This window comes from Megascapheus bottae, chromosome 30 (genome assembly GCF_031878675.1).
Source record: "Megascapheus bottae isolate mThoBot1 chromosome 30, mThoBot2.hap1, whole genome shotgun sequence".
Taxonomy (NCBI): domain Eukaryota; kingdom Metazoa; phylum Chordata; class Mammalia; order Rodentia; family Geomyidae; genus Megascapheus; species Megascapheus bottae.
Window position 1 is genome coordinate 8,514,801 of NC_143538.1, and position 19,364 is coordinate 8,534,164.

At 43.4% G+C, this 19,364-nt stretch overlaps 1 protein-coding gene across 5 annotated transcripts in view; it reads left to right on the forward strand.

The window, feature by feature from the left end:
- The window catches only part of Ttc23 (tetratricopeptide repeat domain 23), a 41,072-nt gene that overhangs the window by 11,364 nt on the left and 10,344 nt on the right, over window positions 1-19,364 (forward strand). For all 5 annotated transcript variants that reach the window (XM_090321589.1, XM_090321593.1, XM_090321588.1 and 2 more), the window contains exons 6-9: window positions 2,734-2,911; window positions 11,764-11,869; window positions 15,652-15,779; window positions 18,351-18,500. In XM_090321589.1, the coding sequence (XP_090177715.1) occupies window positions 2,734-2,911; window positions 11,764-11,869; window positions 15,652-15,779; window positions 18,351-18,500 (562 nt within the window). The remainder of the gene's footprint in view (window positions 1-2,733; window positions 2,912-11,763; window positions 11,870-15,651; window positions 15,780-18,350; window positions 18,501-19,364) is intronic.

Below are 19,364 nucleotides of genomic sequence, written 5' to 3' on the forward strand. Positions count from 1 at the left end.
AGAGGGGAAATTGCCAACTATTGACCCCCTCTGTGCAGGGTCTTGTCCAGTGCTTTGCCTCCTTCCTCCATTTCACATTTCAGCCTCATCCTCCCTGTGAAATGGAGAAACCCACTCCCATTTTCAAATGAAAGGTCTGAGGCTGGAAGAAGGGAAGTCATTTGCAAGGGCCCATAGCAGGGAAGTACTTACCTAACACCTTATCTAGCAGCCTCTAGTGTCCCAGCTGCTAACTGCAACTGCAGAATGGAATCCTCACAATGCACCAAACAGCAGAACCTTTCCTTGTATGTAGAGAAACCCACACATAAATCTTTTCTCACGTTGACTTGAGAAAATTCCCAAGCCCTCCTGGGGGATTGGTTTCTCATCAGATTCCCATCACCAGTAGCATGCCCGCAAACCCTGTTCTCCAGTGCACCCTATCACTGCCAAATTCTGGAGGTTATTTTGTTTGTTTGTTTGTTTATTTAAAGAGGAAACACTCTGGTCTCACAGGAATACCAGAGGAGACTGAGCTTGTTGGCTGCATGTTGAAACTAGTCTCTGTCCCTGTGAGAACTTGGGAATTTGCCGGAGATGAGATGTCCTCATACACTGTCCACAATTGCTGTGGATGTATTTTTATTCAATAGAACACTGCCATCATTGAAGTTGCAGAGCTTCCAAATTACCATGCTGCCACATTCTGTTGTTCAAATTCCCCTGTTCTTTCTTCTGTCCAGTGTGTGTCTGAAAGGGACTAAACACATTATTATGGGCGCCCAGGAGAATAACTCCTCAAAGCACCTCCCTCACCCCACCCCCAGGTAGAGAGAAACAGAAAGGAGAGAGTAGTACTCTCCCAAATGTTATAGATGAGAAAATGGAAACAGGCAGGATTACTGGAAATTGACTGATGATTTAAGTGAGCAGGAGATGGAGGTAAGACTGTAATTTAGTTATTTCTCAATATAGTACTCTCAGTCTCTCTATTCCTTTTTTATTAAATATATTGTAAAATGAAGGCAAATTGTATTTTCTGGTCTGCCATTCATTTTATCTGAGCAGAGTACTCTCAGCTCCCGAAGGCTCACTGTGGACCACATTAGCTGGATAGCCTCCATTTCCGGCTGCATTAGTATCCAAATCCTGCTGTAACAGACAGTAGCAAGTTCCAAGTGGGATGTGTGGGATGGTGGGGGAAGTAGAGTGGGCTCCATTCTGTGTACAAACTAAACAACAGACCCATTGTGCTCGTTCAGATTTTTAATAAAATCCTCGAGGCATATAAAATATGAATATTGTTCCAGGCATGGTGGCACAAGTATGTAATCCTAGCTACTACTTAGGAGTTGGAGACGATTGATTGTTGTCCCAAGCCAGCCCAAGCAAAAAAGATTAGCAAGACCCCATCTCAACCAGCTAGTCAAGAGTGATGGCATGTGATCAAAGTCACACTGCATAGTAGGTATAAGTAGAAGGAACATGATGTCAGGCTACCCCCACTCTATCTGAAAAATAACTAAAGCCAAAAGGATGTGGGTGTTTGGATCAAATGGTAGAGCCCCTGCAAACACAGGCCCTAAGTCCAAACCCCAGTAACACCCCCCATGTAGATACCATTATGCAATTTCTAATGTACATGTCACCAAGCTCACAAAACAGATTTAGCACCAGTGAGAACCTCTTGTGGCACTCTCTTCAGCCCTGTTTGCTTCCCTTCCATTAGGCGAATTATTTCACAGATTCTGTGTTGGCCGTCTCTGAGTGTTTTTGTACAACTGCACCTTTCCAGTGGGTGTATGTCATTGTATTCTTTGTTCTTGTGTGTAAGCCTGGTCACTAGTCTTTGACTTTTTGGCTTTCTTCCAAGGCAGTTTCCCAAAAGAAATCATCTTGGTCTTTCTATTTGCTTTATTAGTCTTCTGTGACTTTTGCAGGCAGCCTTGGAGACAAAGGATACATTCTCACTCCTTTGGCACACTTTACCTCATTTATGAGCATTAAAAGGAAAAAGATGAAGGCTTTTTTTCCTTTGTGCAAATATTGGTGGCATTGTCTGAATTCATGAAGCTCAATTCAGTGGAAAAATGTCTAAAGTTGTTTGGAAATGATGTGACTTTCCTTAGATTCGTAACAAGAGATCAACAACGATTTATCTGTACAAAACCAGATAAGGCAGAGATCAGGAGGATGGTGATTCAAGGCCACCTTAGGCAAAACGTTGTGGAGATCCCCACAACTAAAAGTCTGACCGTGGTGACACACGTCAGTTATCCCAGCTGACGAGATGGATAAGTAGGAATTGCAGTTCAGGCTGGCCTGGGGGAAACTACATGGTCCTACTTGAAAAGTAGCCAAGGAGGAAACGAGGAGGGGTTAAAATTTCATTTTGTATTTTGTACACAAAGTGTTTTCTACACTCCAAAAACGTTTCTAATAAATAGTCCTAGCAAATATTTTGGAGAAGAGTGTTTTTAGAGGTTTGTTGCTCTGTTACAGTCATGGACTTTTCTGCCTGGGATGGCTTTGAATTGTGATCCTTAGAGTTCAGTCTCCTGAGTAGCTTGGATTCCAAGTATGAGCCGCCGTGGTCTAGCTGAGCCGATATTTTAAGAAGGGAGTTGGGGACAAAGAAGAGAACGGGGTGGCGGTGGGGAGTGCTGGATGAGGAACATTGAATTCTCTTGTATAACTAATATGTATGTTAAGAAAAATCATTTTAAAATCACCTGTTTTATTTTTTATCAGGGTATATCAATGTCAGAAGAAATTAAAAGAAGCTTTGCCCCACTACAAAGAGGCTCTGGAATACACGGTGAACAGTAAAGGAGACAAGAGTATTGAGTGCGTACCCATCCTGAGGGAGCTGGCAGGCACCGAGCAGGCCCTGGGGTTCCACAACGAAGCCATCTCACGTCTCTTACAGGTAAGGGGTAGCGCATGGGACCCCAGACTTGATGCTTTCCATCAGCGCAAGGGCCATGGAAGCACTGGAAGTGGCTCTGTGGCCGGCTCCAGATCAGTGAATAGATGCTTAGTCAATAGCCAGGCGGTAAGTACAGAACTCTCAGCTAGTGATGGTATATTTCTGCAGAGCCTGCATCCCCCTGAGAATGGCTTTTCTCATTTTGACATGACTTACACTGTATTTTCCAGATGAGGTTTCTTTCTTTCTCTCTTTCTTTCTTTTTTTGCCAGTCCTGGGCTCAAGCTCAGGGCCTGAGCACTCTCCTTGGGCTTTCTCAAGGCTAGAGCTCTACCACTTGAGCCACAGCACCACCTCCATTTTTTTTCTATGTATGTGGTACTGAGGAATCAAACCTAGGTCTTCATGCATGCTAGGCAAGCACTCTACAACTAGGCTACACTCGCAGTCCCAGATGAGATTTCTTTATCCTGTACTGTTTTCTATAATTGTAATATTTCTCAATGCGTCATTCAATCATCTCTAGAAACACTAACCAATAGGGAGACATATATGCATAAACACACATACATACACACACACACACACACACACACACACACACACACGCACGCACACACACACACAGAAGCGAAGAGAAGCGAAGAGAAGGGAGAAGAGGAGAAAGGAAGGGAGTGGAGAGGAAAAGAGAGCAGAGAGGAGAGAAGAAGAGAGCAAGAGGAATGTGTTCACATGCCTTGGGGATTAACAAGCCTGAAGTCCATAGCTAGACTAGCCTAGCAAGCAGCCTTGGGGCTGTCTCAGTGGTTTTGTTCCTTAGGTCATCAATTGTCTAGATAAGTGAACCTATTAGATGGAATGTGGATGCCTTCACTTAGAGCCACAGCATTACCTACACACATTTACACACAAACACACACACACACACACACACACCGTGAATTATCTGGTATTGAACCAGACAACTGGGCACCAAAGACGTAGCAAGTCGACACATAAAATTAACTATCACAATAAGACAGATTGATACCTTTGTATCATATTATATCCACTCAAAACACTTTGTTTCCTTGAGAATTTAAAATACCGATTGGCCCATTCATGTTATTTTAAGATATGATGATATGACACTAAGAATGCACTCTGGCCATGTCACCTTTAATTACTCTGATCATTTATACAGCACCATACAGAGTGTCAGAGAGCCCTGTTGGCCCACTCTATCTGGATCATGCCTTGAATCACTATTAACACTCCCTAACACATTATTTTCAGCTTATAGATAAGGAAGGCAAGAATTAGAATGGTTGGGCAATATGCCCAGGAGGACATAGCTAATAAAGAACATAACCTGGATTCAAAACTAGTATCTCTTTAATTAAGATTCTTTCATGTGGTAAGTGGAGGAGAGATTGGGAAAGTTGTGGCAAGAAGGGAAGTCCTGGCTATGGAGGAAAAGCAGAGTGGCTCTGAGCAGAATGGATACTGGTGATGAAGAAGTGGGAATGAATTGAAAAGAGCTGCTAGAGGCAGAATTGGTGAAGATGTAGAGATTCACAAAGGATGAGAGAAAGAGACGGAAAGTAGCAAGGAAGATTGTTTGGTGGTCTTATTTTTTTTTTGTATTATTGACAAACTCTGTGTGTGTGTGTGTGTGTGTGTGTGTGTGTGTGTGTGTGTGTGTGTGTGTGTTCGTGTTCCAGTCCTGGGACTTGAACTCAGGGTCTAGGCTCTGCCCCTGAGCTTTTTTTTTTTTTTTTTGGATAAGACTAGTACTCTACCACTGAGCCAAGCTCTACTTCAGGGTTTTTGGTAGTTAGTTGGAGGTAATAGTCTCAGATTTTCCTGCCTCAGATGGCTTTGGATTGCAGTCCTCAGATCTCAGCCTCCTGAGTAGCTAAGATTATAGGCACAAACCACCAGTGCCCAACTACACTAGTGTTTTGTTTTGGTAGGTCAAGGACTAGGTGCCATCCTGAGTTTTTGTGCTTGAAGGTAGCACTCTACCACTTTGAACCACAGTGCTACTTCCGGTTTTCTGGTTGGTTAATTAGAGGTAAGAGTCTCACGGACTTTTCTGCCTAGGCTGTCTTTGAACCATGATCTTCAGATCTTATATTCCTGAGAAGCTAGGATTACAGGCGTGAGCCACCAGCACCCAGTTACACTAGTATTATGATGGTTGCTAATTGTTCCGATTCCATGCCTTTCCACTGGACATGTGCCACCTGCCCACGGCTTGTTCCAGCACAGAGTATTGCCAAGCTTTCGACTTAGTTTCAATCTGATGGGTGAGAAATGACATCTCAGTGTGAGTCTAATTTATGTTTCTGCTTTTTAAAATGGAGTTGAGCATCTTTTCACATGTTTAAGGCACTTGAATATTTTTGCTGAATTGTCTTTTGTATATTATTTATAAAAATTGCCAATTTCTAGATAAGACTTTCATCTAGTTTTCCTTAACTGATAAAAGTTTAGCTTTTAATTCCATACACATATTGCCCTTATCTGTGATATACTTTGCTAATATTTTTCACTCCAGTGTCTATTGTTTTCATTTTTCCTGACAGTTTTAATTGCAATCATCTGTACCACAAAATGTATTCATTTAAAGTGGTAGGTAGTTGGGGCCGGGAGTTTGGCCTAGTGGTTAAGGTGCTTGCCTAGCATGCATGAAGACCCGGGTTCAATTCCTCGGTACCACATACATAGAAAAAAGTCAGAAGTGGTGCTGAGGCTCAAGTGGTAGAGCTCTATCCTTGAGAAAGTCCAAGGACAGTGCTCAGGCCCTGAGCTCAAGCCCAGGACTGGCAAAAAAAAAAAAATAAAGTGGTAGGTAGTGGTTTTATTATATTTAAAGCTTTTACAGCCATTGCCTTTAGCCACCTTTCCCAAAAAATCTACTGACCAGGAACATAAAGATGTATTTTTAGACTCTCATTTCCATTTTGTGGATCTGTATGCCTGCCCTTCTGTAACTATTCTTTATCTCAACTACAGTTTTGAAATCGGTAACAATGAAGCCACTCACCTGGCTCTCTTTTTCAAGATCAGTTTGTTTATTCAAGATTCCTTATATTTTCATCTGAATATTAGGTTTAATTTGCCAATTTCTATCTCCTCCACCACACCACTAGACAAACCAACAAACAGAAAGCATTGAATCTATATTTCAACTTGGGGAAAGTTGCAAGGATAACAATCTCAGCTCTTTCAATCCATGAACAAGGGATACTTCACATATTTAAATCTTCTAGGGTCTAAGTTTTGTACTAGTTTGGTGAAAATCATTCTCAAGGGTTTTTTTGTTTTTGATTCTATTACAAGTGGAAGTGTTTCCTAAATTTTTTCTGATGTTATTGCTATTGTGTAGAAAGAAAAATTTTTTTATGTTCATTTCATGTCTTGCAACCTTGCTGAGCTTGTTTATTAGTGTTTAGATTTTCTTTCTTTCTTTCTTTCTTTTTGCAATGCAGTTTTCTTAACGTATTCAAATTTTCAATCTTCTACTGTGTTTGAATTTTGAGGTTGAGTTAGGATTTCCCTGTACTTAGGTTATAGAAGAATTCACTCATTTTTCTAGTTGTAAAGTTTGACAAGGGTTTTACTTTTAAAAAAATTTTATTCTTGAAGTTAATGAAGATTAGAGAGTGTTTGAAATGAATAATTGCAGACCACTATTAAAGAGATAGCTTAACAAAGTGAAAAAACAACATTGGATTGGAAGTCAGAAAATCCAGGTTGGCCCTTTGTTTGGTTCCAGGTAACTCATTTAGTGCACCCCCCATCCCCAATTTAAAACAATAAACTCTACAGAGGACTGTATGTACTTACCAGAACTACTCAAAGCTTCAAAATGGTAAGTGCTTTGTGAGCTATATAGTTTGCTGCCAGTGCAAATTGCTTTTATTTGCCAACAATGGTTATTAAACATTCATCATTGTTCCCCCTTATTTCCAGGAGATTGATTTACCTAAGATGCAGAGAAATGCAGAGTGGCCACAGCTCTCTCAGGGAGCTCATGGCTAAATGCCATTTATTTAGTGTGCACACATGCACACGCACACGCACACACACACACACACACACACACACACACACACACAGAGGTTTTGTTGTGTTCCCAGTTCTTTTTCATTCTTTATTTCTTTAGAGTGAGAGAAATCCCCAGAGAGAAAAGACCTTTCATTTCCTGTAACATGTAAAAAGTTCCACAGTATTTCAGAAACTAACTCCATTAAAATGAAGAAAAAGAAACCAAGTCCCACAGAGCCACCACCCAAGGAAGGCAGCAGTCCCCAGATGTAATGAAAGAGCGGTCCTCCACCCAGCCAGCCAGCCATCTATTCCACTGCAGCAGGGAGCCAGGAGAAAGCGAGGCAAATGTCATTGTTCCTGTAACTTCTCTGTGGCAGGCTTTGGCAAGAAAACCTTATTCTCCCATCCAAAGGGAAAAAAAAATTGCAAGCTCTCATTTGTGTGACTGAGGCTGTGTTTAGGGTATGTGTTTCTAAGGGGTGTAAATTAACACAAAACTAGCCTGGATTGCTTTTCTAACATCTGACACCTGAAGTGTATATGCTTCTCTTAAAAATTTAGTAGTGCCCTCACTCAGGAAATTTTCAGTTGCAAAGTATCACAGCATTTGGGCACGATCAGATGTGGCGTAATGACACTTCAGTACTCACTCATGGCTCTTTGCAAATGGTAGTGCTTCTGACTGGCTTTTATATCTGTGATGTGTTCTACAATGTGTAATTCCTTTTCATAAATAATCATATCAATGCTATTTTAATCATAAAATCTCTGAAGACACCAGCCCCTTTTGTTTAAAATTAGAAAAGCTGCAACTATGATTTTATTCATCATATAGTTATACATTATACAGTTTATATTCTAAGAATGACATAAATCTAGGTGTCATAAGATAGATGACTTTGGGCTAGGAGTTTGGCCTAGGGCTGGGAGTTTGGCCTACTGGTAGAGTGCTTGCCTTGCCTGCACGAGGACCCAGGTTCAATTCCTCGGTACCACATACATAGAAAAAAGCTGACCAAAGTGATGCTGAAGCTCAAGTGGTAGAGCTCTAGCCTTGAGAAAGTCCAAGGACAGTGCTCAGGCCCTGAGCTCAAGCCCAGGACTGGCAAAAAAAAGATAGATGACTTTTTAAAAATACCAACTATCCTTTATAAAAATTATTTTTCTTTTCTTAAAAAAAAATCAACCCAGGCACTAGTGGCTTCCACCTGTAATCCTGTCTTCTCAGGAGGCTAAGATCTAAGGATCATGGTTTGAAATCAGCTAGCAGGAAAGTCTATGAAACTCTCATTTCCAATTACCCACCAAAACAAACAACAATAAAAACAACAACAAACCTGGAAATAGAGCTGGGGTTCTAACGGTATGACGCTAGCATTGAGCAAAAACAGGTCAGGGTCAGCACCCAGACCCCGAGTTCAAGCTCCAGTACAAGCCCCTTCCCCCCAATACACACACACACACACACACACACACACACACACACACACACACACACACACACACACCAAGACTTGAAAGCAAAACAGAGAGAAATGAGCCACAAGTCACCCAGTCCTCACTCTAAAGAGGAAGTTAGGGCAGAAGAGAGGATGAAGAGGAGAAAGAAGCTGATCAGTTAGACAACGTGAGAATAAAAGACTGTTCTGGGACAGTAGACATGAGGCAAGAAAAAGAAAATCAGAGAGAAATCTAAAAAGAGTTCTTTTAAACCTAGACAGAAAATAAAACTCACTAGAAAGTTGCACCAGAGACCAGAACCAACACTAGTAACAGAAATCCCCAACCTCCATCATCACCAAAGAAATGCTTCTTAATTGTGCATCCATTGTGGCTGAAGGCCTGGAGGCAGGTCATGGGAAATAGAGCTGAGAAGGGAACAGAACTGTGTGTGTGTGTGTGTGTGTGTGTGTGTGTGTGTGTGTGTGTGAGAGAGAGAGAGAGAGAGAGAGAGAGAGAGAGAGAGAGAGAGACAGACAGACAGACAGACAGACAGACAGACAGACAGACAGAGACAGAGACAGAGAAACAGAGACACAGGTAGATACACAAACACATAGACAGTGATAGAGATAAACAGACACAGAGATAGAGACATTGAAATGGTGATGGAGACAAAGGATAGAGATACAGAAAGAGTCAAAGAACTGAACTGAACTGTTCATCCCAGTTAGCTATAAGGAATCAGACTAGATTCAATTTTTAGTTGTTTCTTTCCTAAAGAAAGATATTTTTAAGTTACATGCATTTAAAAGTCCAGTTCAGCTTTAAGAAAACTCATAGTTGCTGTGACAAGAGGGGAAAAAATAGAAGCTCCTGATGCATCTATTTTGAATCTAAGCTTTATAAAGAGCAGAGCTTTCTCTTCCCAGCTAGAATTGACATTTGGAGATGTGCCACTAAGGACTTGCTCCTACTATTAAAAGCAACAAGCTGGGTCCAGGACCATAGTGCCCTCTGCCCGAAGTGACTTCCCAGTCATCTAATCCCATAGGGATTCCCAGCTCTATCTTTCTCTTAGCTAAGGCACTCAGCTGCCCCCAGGAAAGCACTTCCTCCTGAACAGATGGAGAGAAAAAGGAAGTGCCCACATTGGACTGTAACAGAATCCTACCTTGCATAAGAGTATCAGTCCAAAGCTGCAGGTGGTGTGGCCAGGAGGGAAAACAAACTCAGCAAGCTCATGCCTCACATAACAAATAGGCTGGAGCTTCTGTTGTCTAAAGGCAGGAATCGGAACCCAAATTCCATCTACTTGAACTTAAACTTGAACTCCATCCATCGCTCTCTACCTCCATGGCTCCTCTCCACTCTGTGGGATTTCTCTGAAGTGCTTCGAAGCCACTTATTATCCATTATTCTAGCTTTCTTCCTCTTCAGGTTTTTGTTTGTATAACATTCCTGGGGTTTTAACTCAAGCCTTAAATGCTGTCCCTTAGCTTTTTCATCCACTGTTGGCTCTGTACCACTAGAGCCACTTTTTGGTGTTTAACTGAAGATAGAAGTTTCCTGCCTAGGCTGACTTCACACCACGATCCCAAGATGTCAGCCTTCTGAGTAGCTAGGATTACAAGTGTGAACCACTGGCACCCACCAAAATAGATCTGTGTGTGTGCACATACATATTTATTATACGTATGTATATGTATACAAATGTATATATTATGCTGTACATACACATATACGTATATATGTATATGTATAAATATAAGGAGAGAAAAAGAACTCATTATCTGAGTGGTCCACAATATATTCATTTCCTGCTGCTGATGGGTACTAAGTTTCCCATTCTCCCCATTCTCAAATAACCCTTTGATGGAGTTTCTGTGTGTGTGTGTGTGTGTGTGTGTGTGTGTGTGTGTGTGTGTGTGTGTATGCCTAGTGTTAAAACAATATCTGGCATGTAGAAAACACTTATAATGAAAACATAGTGAACCAAATAGGAATGAGTTAAATTAAGCTGAATTGAATGGAATTTTACTGAATAAATGAGATGCTAATTCAACACGTTTCAAACATGTTTTCTCCCACCCCCACCCTCCAGCAAATGGTTTTTAAAAGTTTCATGGGCATCAAATAATAAACCAGACCAGGGATAGAATTTCTGAAGTGGATAATGAATAATAAATGTTTGCTTATAAAGTATTAGCATCTCGCACAGGAAAATGTTGAGGTCATGGAAATTCTGTGATCAATTCAGATTTCCTTGAGCCTTGGAGACACACTTCCTTGGTATCATGACTTTTCTGGCTGTCAGGAAGGCAGAAAGCAACTTATATATTCTCCAAGTGTAAATTATTCACTTGATAGTAATTTTGATAGTTGGGTATCTAATAAACATCTTGGAATTAGAATACTGCGCAGAATATAAAATTGGAGGGGTTTGATGATACTGAGGATTGAACTCAGGGCCTCACACTTCATGGTCAGAGCTCTGCCGCTCGAGCCACGTCTCCAGCTCCTTTTCCTGCTGATTATTTTCTAGGTTGGGACTCTCTTTATGCCCTGGCTAGCTTGAGTTGTGATCCTCCATCTGTGCTTCCTCATGCTGGTAGCCACGGAGTGAGGTGAAATCTCTAAACCCTCAGCTGGCCTCAAAGCAAGATCTTTTTTGCTTTCAATAACTGATGTATTTTCCATGCTACGACAGCTCCCATTGGCCAGGCAAATGAGCCCATGGATACACAGTGTGGCTGCCTACACCCGTGCCCAGGACCCTCTCTAGGCTAATAGGCAGTGTTATTTGCCTGTTTTCTCTGTACAGTGTTTTTGTGTGTGTACACCAGTACTGGGACTTGAACCCAGAGCCTTTTGCTCTTGCTTGGCTTCTTCCATTCATGATTAGTGCTCTAGTACTTGAGTCACAACTTACTTCCAATCCCCCCCCCCAAAAAACCTCCACTTTTTTATGGTTACGTGAAGATGAGTCTCTTGGATTTATCTGTCCAGGCTGGCATCAGACCTGATCCTTAGAGCTCGCCTCCTGAATGGCTGTGATTAAAGGAGTAACCCACTGCCCCTCACCATTTTTTAATTTCTTGAAACATCAAGGTCCTCAGGTTGACTCTGAAGCTCCTGATCTTAAATGAGTCATTATCAGTAGGTCCAGCCATCCTCAAGCCAGGTAGATTCAGCATCCAGTGTTCTCTCACCACCCTTAAAATCCAGTTCCCCAAGGGTTTGCTTCCCCATTGATCAGTTCTTCCATTTCTGGACAGTTCCTTGGCTCTCTGCTGATCAGCGAGAGGATGGTCGGTTACTGGCAGTGGCTGCCAAGTATGTAAACAAATGCTTTCTTCTTTCTGTGGCAACAGGCGCATCTCATCGTCCAGAGTAAAAAACCCTCCCAAGACCAAGCCTCAGACTCCGCACACTTTGTGGCCCGAGCTGCTGTCGCTTCTGGAAAGCCTGAGTACCATGGTAAGAACCGGTATTTTCCCCTCACGGGTAGGAGACAGTAGTGGGCTGGGCTACGCCCTCTGGGCCTCCTTTACCACTTCCAGCTGAGGCTGTGTGGCACTGCTGCCTCCCAGAATCCTTTGCTTCCCACCCTCTGACTCCTTTGCTTCCCACTCTTTGACTCCTCCTCAATTCCACAGATCATCCAAATAGCTCCTGGCAACCCCGGGGTCATGCTGGCTCTCACGCAGGGCTCCACTTCCAGACAACTATATTTAAAGGTTGTTGTAGAGCAATGGAGGCAACAGTTCTGACTCCAGCTTGCTCTCTTTCTCAGGAAGTTGCCACAACTGACTCCTGGGTTCTTGGTTGTTGTCACCGTTGATTATGGGCTGGAACTTGGAGCCTGGGTGCTATCCCTGAGCTCTTTTACTCAAGGGTACAGCCACAGCACCACTTCCATTTTTCTAGTGATTAATTGAAAATAAGAATCTTATGGACTTTCCTCAGATCTCAGGTTCCTGCATAGTCAGGATGACAGGGTAGAGCTACCAGAGCCTGGCAGATTCTTCCCCTTATACTGGAGTTCCCCCTGGAGTTCTGTGCTCCATCTTCCCAGGCTCAGAGCACACCACGAGCCTCTGCTGTCAGGAAACACACAGGCCAGTGACTCTGTTGTGGGGGTGGGATGTTTGGAGATGGTTACTTTTCAGGTAAAATCAGGTTCAGGAAGCAGGAGTCAGGCCAGTATTTGCCCCAGCTCCTACCTGACAGTGGCTCTGAGAGGCTGGGCAGAGCAGGTACAGCCCATGTGGCACTTGAGAAAGGAATCACTTCCCTCTGGAAGCTGGAATGGGTGGAGGGAGGGGGTCATAGGTCACTACCCTCCCCCTGGAGCTATAGCCAAGTGTCATTTGTCCCAACTGGACCCAGACAGGGTCCTCTGTCTAGGTCTCTGCTGCCTCCACAGAAGGAAGTGGAAGGGAACTCCTCTTTGTCTAACTACAGGAAGATCCAGAGCCCTTGGCTCTCACCCACACAGGACTTAGGTCATCTCTGGTTCAGAAGTGCTGGCCAGATCCGATGGCAGACCTTCATGGCCTTCCATGTGTTGAGGGAGGAGCTGAACTGTGCTCTCTGCTGTTGAACCCTCTCATGCTGAGCACAAAGATGCTGAGATTTTGCTTTAAGAAGAAAATGCCCCATTCAGGAGGTCTCCACAGCATGTGTGCTCCCTTGTTGGCTGCCCATTGGGGACATGACCCCAGTCCACACACAGCCCAGTTGGGCAGGCGGCTCAGGGCTGGGAGCAAACCCCTGTGTCCTGGGCTGTCCCTGCATTCTTCCTGCAGACGAAACTGCCCTAGAAGTCTCCCAATCCTGGGAGGACTGAGACAGCTCCAGCTTCCCCACTTAGACTCCTGGAATGCCACTAACCTGAACCTGGCCAGCTGCCCAGAGCAGCAATAGACAAACTTGGTATTAACAGCTCTCCTGACCCTGCTAAATGTCCAGGGCCTTGGCTTTGTGTTTATAACTCTTGTCCTAAACGATATTAAGATGACATGGCCTGTGAAAAGCTTTGGGCAGCAGAGCCTGCTGAGTGTAGGCATCCTTGTTTGGAAGTGACCTCATGAGCGGCTGGGCTCCAGCAGGCCAGAGGGTTCTAATCTGTCTAATGAGAGGGTAAGGGCAGGAGTCCCTTACTAACTGCATTCCCTCCATGTAAGTCTTAGTCCTCAAAATCTATGTATCTCCCAAGTCTCCACCCCACATTTTATGCATAGGTGTAAAAAGGGTAGGTATGGAAAGCTAGGCACGTCTCTCTCTGCTTTCTGCAATCCTGTCTCAGACCTTCCTCTGTGACTGGCCTTCTCTTGTGTAGGCTTACCCTCACCCTACCCTTTGTCTTGCTCATCCAGGCTCCTTGGGCCCTGGATGTCCTGGTACACATACCCAATTCAGCAGGTCCTTTACCTTCCCACCTGGACCTCCACCTCACTGCCTTCTTCCCCATCCTCTCAGAGGCTGCATGTAGGAGGAGGGAGGCTAAATGATAGGGCCAGGATTCTCCATGCTATTTCCCATTTCCTATGGTTCTTAAAGCCTTCATCGGTAGAATAAAGACTATTTTCTGTTACAAAAGATAATTGTCACATTGTAGCTGAGACCTCCCTCTTAATGAACTGCTGTCCTGGCCTGTTCTGCCCACTGTCCCAGGAAAATGAGTGCTGGGTTAGCAGAGTTTATTTTAATGAAAAGTCTCCGGAACCCCTGTGGGCCATTCTGTGCCCTGCTTTGGAGGAAGCTTTGTTTTCTCTTGCCTGTGCAAGAGCATCTCCATGCAAAGCCTGTCTGGGAAAGTGGTGGCTTCCAGTAGATTACAGACAGCCGTCTGCAGAGACTTTGAACTTCCCCGACCCACAGAGCCACACATCATCCCCCCTTCGCTGGAACTCAAAGGCAACCTGAACACTCTGTTGGGAAGATTCATGGCCTTGGAACACTTCTGCCTCCAGGGTTCAGATTTACAAGCTAAGTCATGTTCCTATGTTTTAGAAAATGACTTCATCTTTTGCGCAGGTCACTGGGCCTCAGGTTGCAGAGGATTCTAGAAGTGCTTTTTAAAGCAAGGGATGGCTGTGTACAAGAACACCAAAACTGCTGGTTTTTCATGACCCACACCCAGCTCTAGGACACAGAGACATGCTGGGAGGTGTCTTCCTGTCCCAGGGGTATGGCTTCCTGTCTTTCCGGAAATCCTGTTTTCAAGATGGACCTCGGATCCCCTCCCCTCATAGGAGAAAAACGTCCTTATTGAGTCAGGTGCAAATGGCTCATACTTACAATCCTAGCTACTCAGGAAGCTGAGATCTAAGGATCATGGATTGAAGCCAGCCCAGGCAAGAAAGTCCATAAGACTCTTATCTCTAATGAACCACCAGAAAACCAGAAGTGTCACTGTGTCTCAAAATATTAGAGCCTTGAGTATAAAAGCCCAGGCCCTGAGTTCCAGCCCTACCACCAAGAAAACAAACTTGCTCATTGGAAAATGACTCCTTGCTATGGGAACAAGACTCAAAGACTAGCCATGTAGATTGTAAGTCACAGTTAACTCGTAGGGCTTGGTTGGGAGAAATAAGTAGGGGTCTTTCAATAAAGAAGCTTTTCTGGATTCTAGATGAATATAAAAAATGGTCCTGAATTTATAAGCAGGAAAAAAGGACCACTGTAGATGTTGAAAGTGGAGGTATAGCTCAGGTAGTAGAGCTCTAGACATGAACAGTAAAAGGTAATAGACAACACCCAAGTCCTGAGTTCAAGCCCTACCACCTCACAAAGAAAGGCTCCCAGTGTCCCAATGTCAGCAAGGAGGGATGGAGGTTATAGGAAGAATTAGGATGGATCAGGTCTGGTGAATAGTTTTTCTTTTGTTATTTTTGGTCTTTGGACTTGAACCCAGGGCCTGGGCACTGGCTCAAGGCTATCACTCCAACATGTTGAACCATAGTTCCACTTTCTGCTTTTTCCTTTCCTCATTGACTTTGCTTTCTGTCTCAGCAGGAAAACTACAGTGTCTGAAAGTTAAAAGAACTAGATTGCTGTATCCTCCTGAGACCTGAATCTTTTCTGATAAAACAGGCAGATGAATGGATAAAGGGCAGTTGCTTTAACTGTTTTCCTCTTGCCCAAGTAGTTATTATTTTCAAATAATTCATTGCTGCTAAGACACCTGTTTATTCCATTTCCCTGTCAAGTCTGTGAATGGTTTTCAGAATCGTTGTTTTGGTGCTTTTCCACAGAGGTGGCTGAGAAGTTCTTTCAAGAGAGTATGGGTCATCTTAAGGACTGCGAAGGAAAGGGGAGAGCCAAGTTTCTTTCCATTCAAGATGAATTTTGCCATTTTCTACAAAGTATTGGACAAGAAGAGGTAAATGCTTTCTGATCATCACTGCCTGGTTTAGTCACAAGGACGGCCTGGTGGAGACCCGAAGTGGCTGCAGCTTCATTCTGCAAGCTCGCATATGCACCCACTCTGCATGGGACATGTCCTGGCCTCCAGGAACCCAGACAAATCATTCCTAGAGGCCCTAGATGTCCACTTATAAAAGATCCTGAAGGACTGGGAACCTTGAGAAGCTAGGGGCCCAAAGCTTGCTTCTCTGAGCCTATGGTTTGGGCTGGAGTAAAGGGTAGCCGTTAGTGTGTCTAATTCTCTGAGCTTATTTTGAGTAATAAGTGGAATTGGCATATCTAATGAAAGCGGTATAGTACAGCTCCACTCACTGTCTTTGTCAACTCTGATCTGGACAGGCCTGCTTGGCATGGCAGGGTTGATGGTCCTCGGTAATTAAACCCTTGGAAACTTGTTCCCTACAAAGCCCAGTGGCTGTCATTATGCCGCAGTGAGTATCTCAGTGGCTTTTCTTTCAGTCTAGTGTGGCAGATCTTGGACACAAACCCTCCTTTCTTGGCTAAGGAGTGCAGGCTTCTAGTCTGAATGCATCAATGTTTCTCAGGACAAAGAAGAACCACAGTCACAATCACAAATAGAGTTTGTTTTTCTGGGCCATCAACCAAGGAGAGAGGGGCCTTCTAGAGGTTTCCAGTACCTAGCCCAAGTCCTATCTCTAGAAGTCCTGTGAAGCCTCAGGTCAGAAAAGACTCCTCAGTCATTCTTTTCTTCTAAAGTTTATCCTGAATCCATCTATTCTCCATCCCCCCTCCCATGGGACATCTACTCTTGCCTGGGCTACTTAGCAGTTCTTGTCTCTCAGGCACTTCTTCCAGGGTTGACCTTGCCTAATCTGTTCTGATTAAAGAAGCCATAGCAACCTGTGCATGAAGTATGTGTGTGCCCAGCTGGGCAGGAGGCAGAGATGGGTGGACCACAGTTCCAGCTGGGATAAAAACAAGTTAGTGAGACCCTATCTGAAAGAAAAAGCATTTTCTACTCCCCCACCCCCGGCTTTTTTTAACTAAACATTGCAGTTTAAGCTGCTGAGGAATCGTAAGGCTTAAAGAAAATAGTGCTGTAACTATCAACCCCTCTGTACATTACCCTGACAATAAAATACAATAATAAAAAAAAGAAAATAGCGCTTATGTGCTTCTAATGCAGCCACTGATTCAGACAGTATTTGTCTCTGATTCCCTGGCTGCCCTTTCCCATGCCTCATTTTCTCTGTTCCACCTTGCCTCGTCACCTCCCTCCAGATACAGCCCCTAATTCTTGTTAGCCAAGCCCATGTCTCTGTGGGCCATTCGTGGGGTTATGCTATCTGGCTTTATTTGGCTGTTGGAATACAGAGTTCACATTATGCAACTCCAGCTGAGCTTTTATGTGGAAAACCCTGGAAAGATTTCAGAGCATGTAGGAAATGGACATGCCTTAACAGGGCTCTCTCTTGGGAATCTCCTGGTTACTGAAGAAATCAATACAGGAAATACTAACCAACTCATTTTCTGACCAACTCATATATATATATATTTAGATTCCAAGTTGGTGTAAATAAGTTGGGTAAAGAACGAACAAAATGTCTCATCACGTTAGAATGTTTACTTTCAGTTTCTTACACTACTTCCTTGTGAGAAGAGAAAACCTGGAGCACAGAGTGTCGTTTCCATTTATGTCGTGCTTATGTAAGAACATCACCCTGCACGGAGAGGGAAAGAGAGCAACGTGGACCTTTGAGATTTTACAGTGACTGGCTAGACAGACCCTCACCCCAGTGAACCCCCTGTCTATCTCTCTCTCCTGCACTCTGCCTCTATTTCCTCCTCTGTCTGGGGGGGGGGTGTTAAAATAGTTCTCATCTACAGGCTGAGAACTGAATGTGATCACACACATTCGATAGATCCTACCTGATACTTGAGAGCTTCACATATACATGTTTGCTTGTTTTAACCCTGGTACTGAGGTTTGAACACAGGACCTCATGCTCCGTAGACAGGCTCAGACTGTGGCCCCCTTCCTTAATTTTTTGCTTTACTTGTTTTTTAGGTAAAGTTATTGGGCTTTTTTGTTGTTGCTTGCTTACTCTATTCATTTGTTTGCCAGGGCCTGCCTAGACTTGGATCCTCCTACCTGTGGCCTTTCATGTAGCTGACATTATAGATATGAAATATGTTTACTAATTGCAAGGAGATCTTGCTAACTTTTTATCCTCCTGATTCTACATCTCCCGAGTAGCTGTGGTTATAGATGTGAGACATCATGCCTGGCCGAATGCTGTAAGTTTTGGTTCCTACAGCCCAACTGAATCAGATTTCTGCAGTAGCCAAGGTGGAATTTTTTTTTTGTCCTTAACTTCATTCTCTTTTTATACTCCACACCTTTTCTCCCAGACATGTTGCTTCTTGCCTCTTGTTTAACCAGAAGAGAGTAACCCCAGCTCATGAGACTTGCCGGCCCCCAAACATGAGAATAAACATTACTTACCTAATTTTCTTAAGAGATGCTGATCTTAATGAAACTTTGGGCCTTTTGTCTCTTTCTCAGAGAGCAACATTAGTCCAGAAAGAGTCCCTGGAAGCCAAGGTGGGAGCATTTGGTGATTTCAGTCCCAAGGTGGCAGAGACATACCGACTTCTGGGCAAGGCAGACCTGGCACAGGGGAACCACAGTGGAGCCCACAAGAAACTGAAGAAGGTAAACGGGAAGCCAACATTGACCCAGGGCAGAGCCCCTGCTCTCTCCACAACCAGGTTCTTTCTGCCAAGCTCCTTTTTATGAAACCTTAGAGTGCCTTGTTTAAGTAAGATAACACCATTTTGCAATAGATCTAAACTAATGCTTGTAGGGGGGAAAAACATTTTTCTCTTAGACACATGCATTTTAAAAATTATCACTTGTTTTCTTGACCATGCATATAATTTTAGCTTTGACATGGTGTAAGTTATCAAGCCTTCATTTCTACCGTATACTCAGCATAGAGAAGAATCCCTTTTATGATTTCTTTTGTTCTCTATTTAAAAAAAATTTAATGTTTAGCCGGGTATAGTGGCTCACAGCTGTAATCCTAGCTGCTCAGAACGCTGAGATCTGAGGATTGCAGTTCAAAGTCAGCCTGGCACTGAAGACCATGAGATCCTTATCTCTAATTAACCGCTAGAAAACTGGAAGTGGCATTGTGGCTCAAGGATAGGGTGATAGCCTTGAGCTGAAGAGCTCACGGACAGTGCCCAGGCCCAGAGTCCAAGTCCCATGACCGACAAAAAAAAAAAAATGGGTAGTATAAGGAATGAAGCTAGTGTTATCTTTTTTGCCAAAGGCTTACTCAACACTATTTCACTAAACCAGAGCCCATTTAGATGGCAGTGGTTAAAGATAACACCTTCACCATATAATATATTCCCATCTGTTTGTGAATAATTTCTGGATTTCAGTTCTTTTATCCTTGTCTTTATTTAGGTGGCAGTTTTCTCGCATTTTTAACTATAGAGATTTTATAAAAAAATGACTTAATGAGGTAAGACTAGCCCTCTTGGCTTTGATAGCTCAATAAGAGTTTTG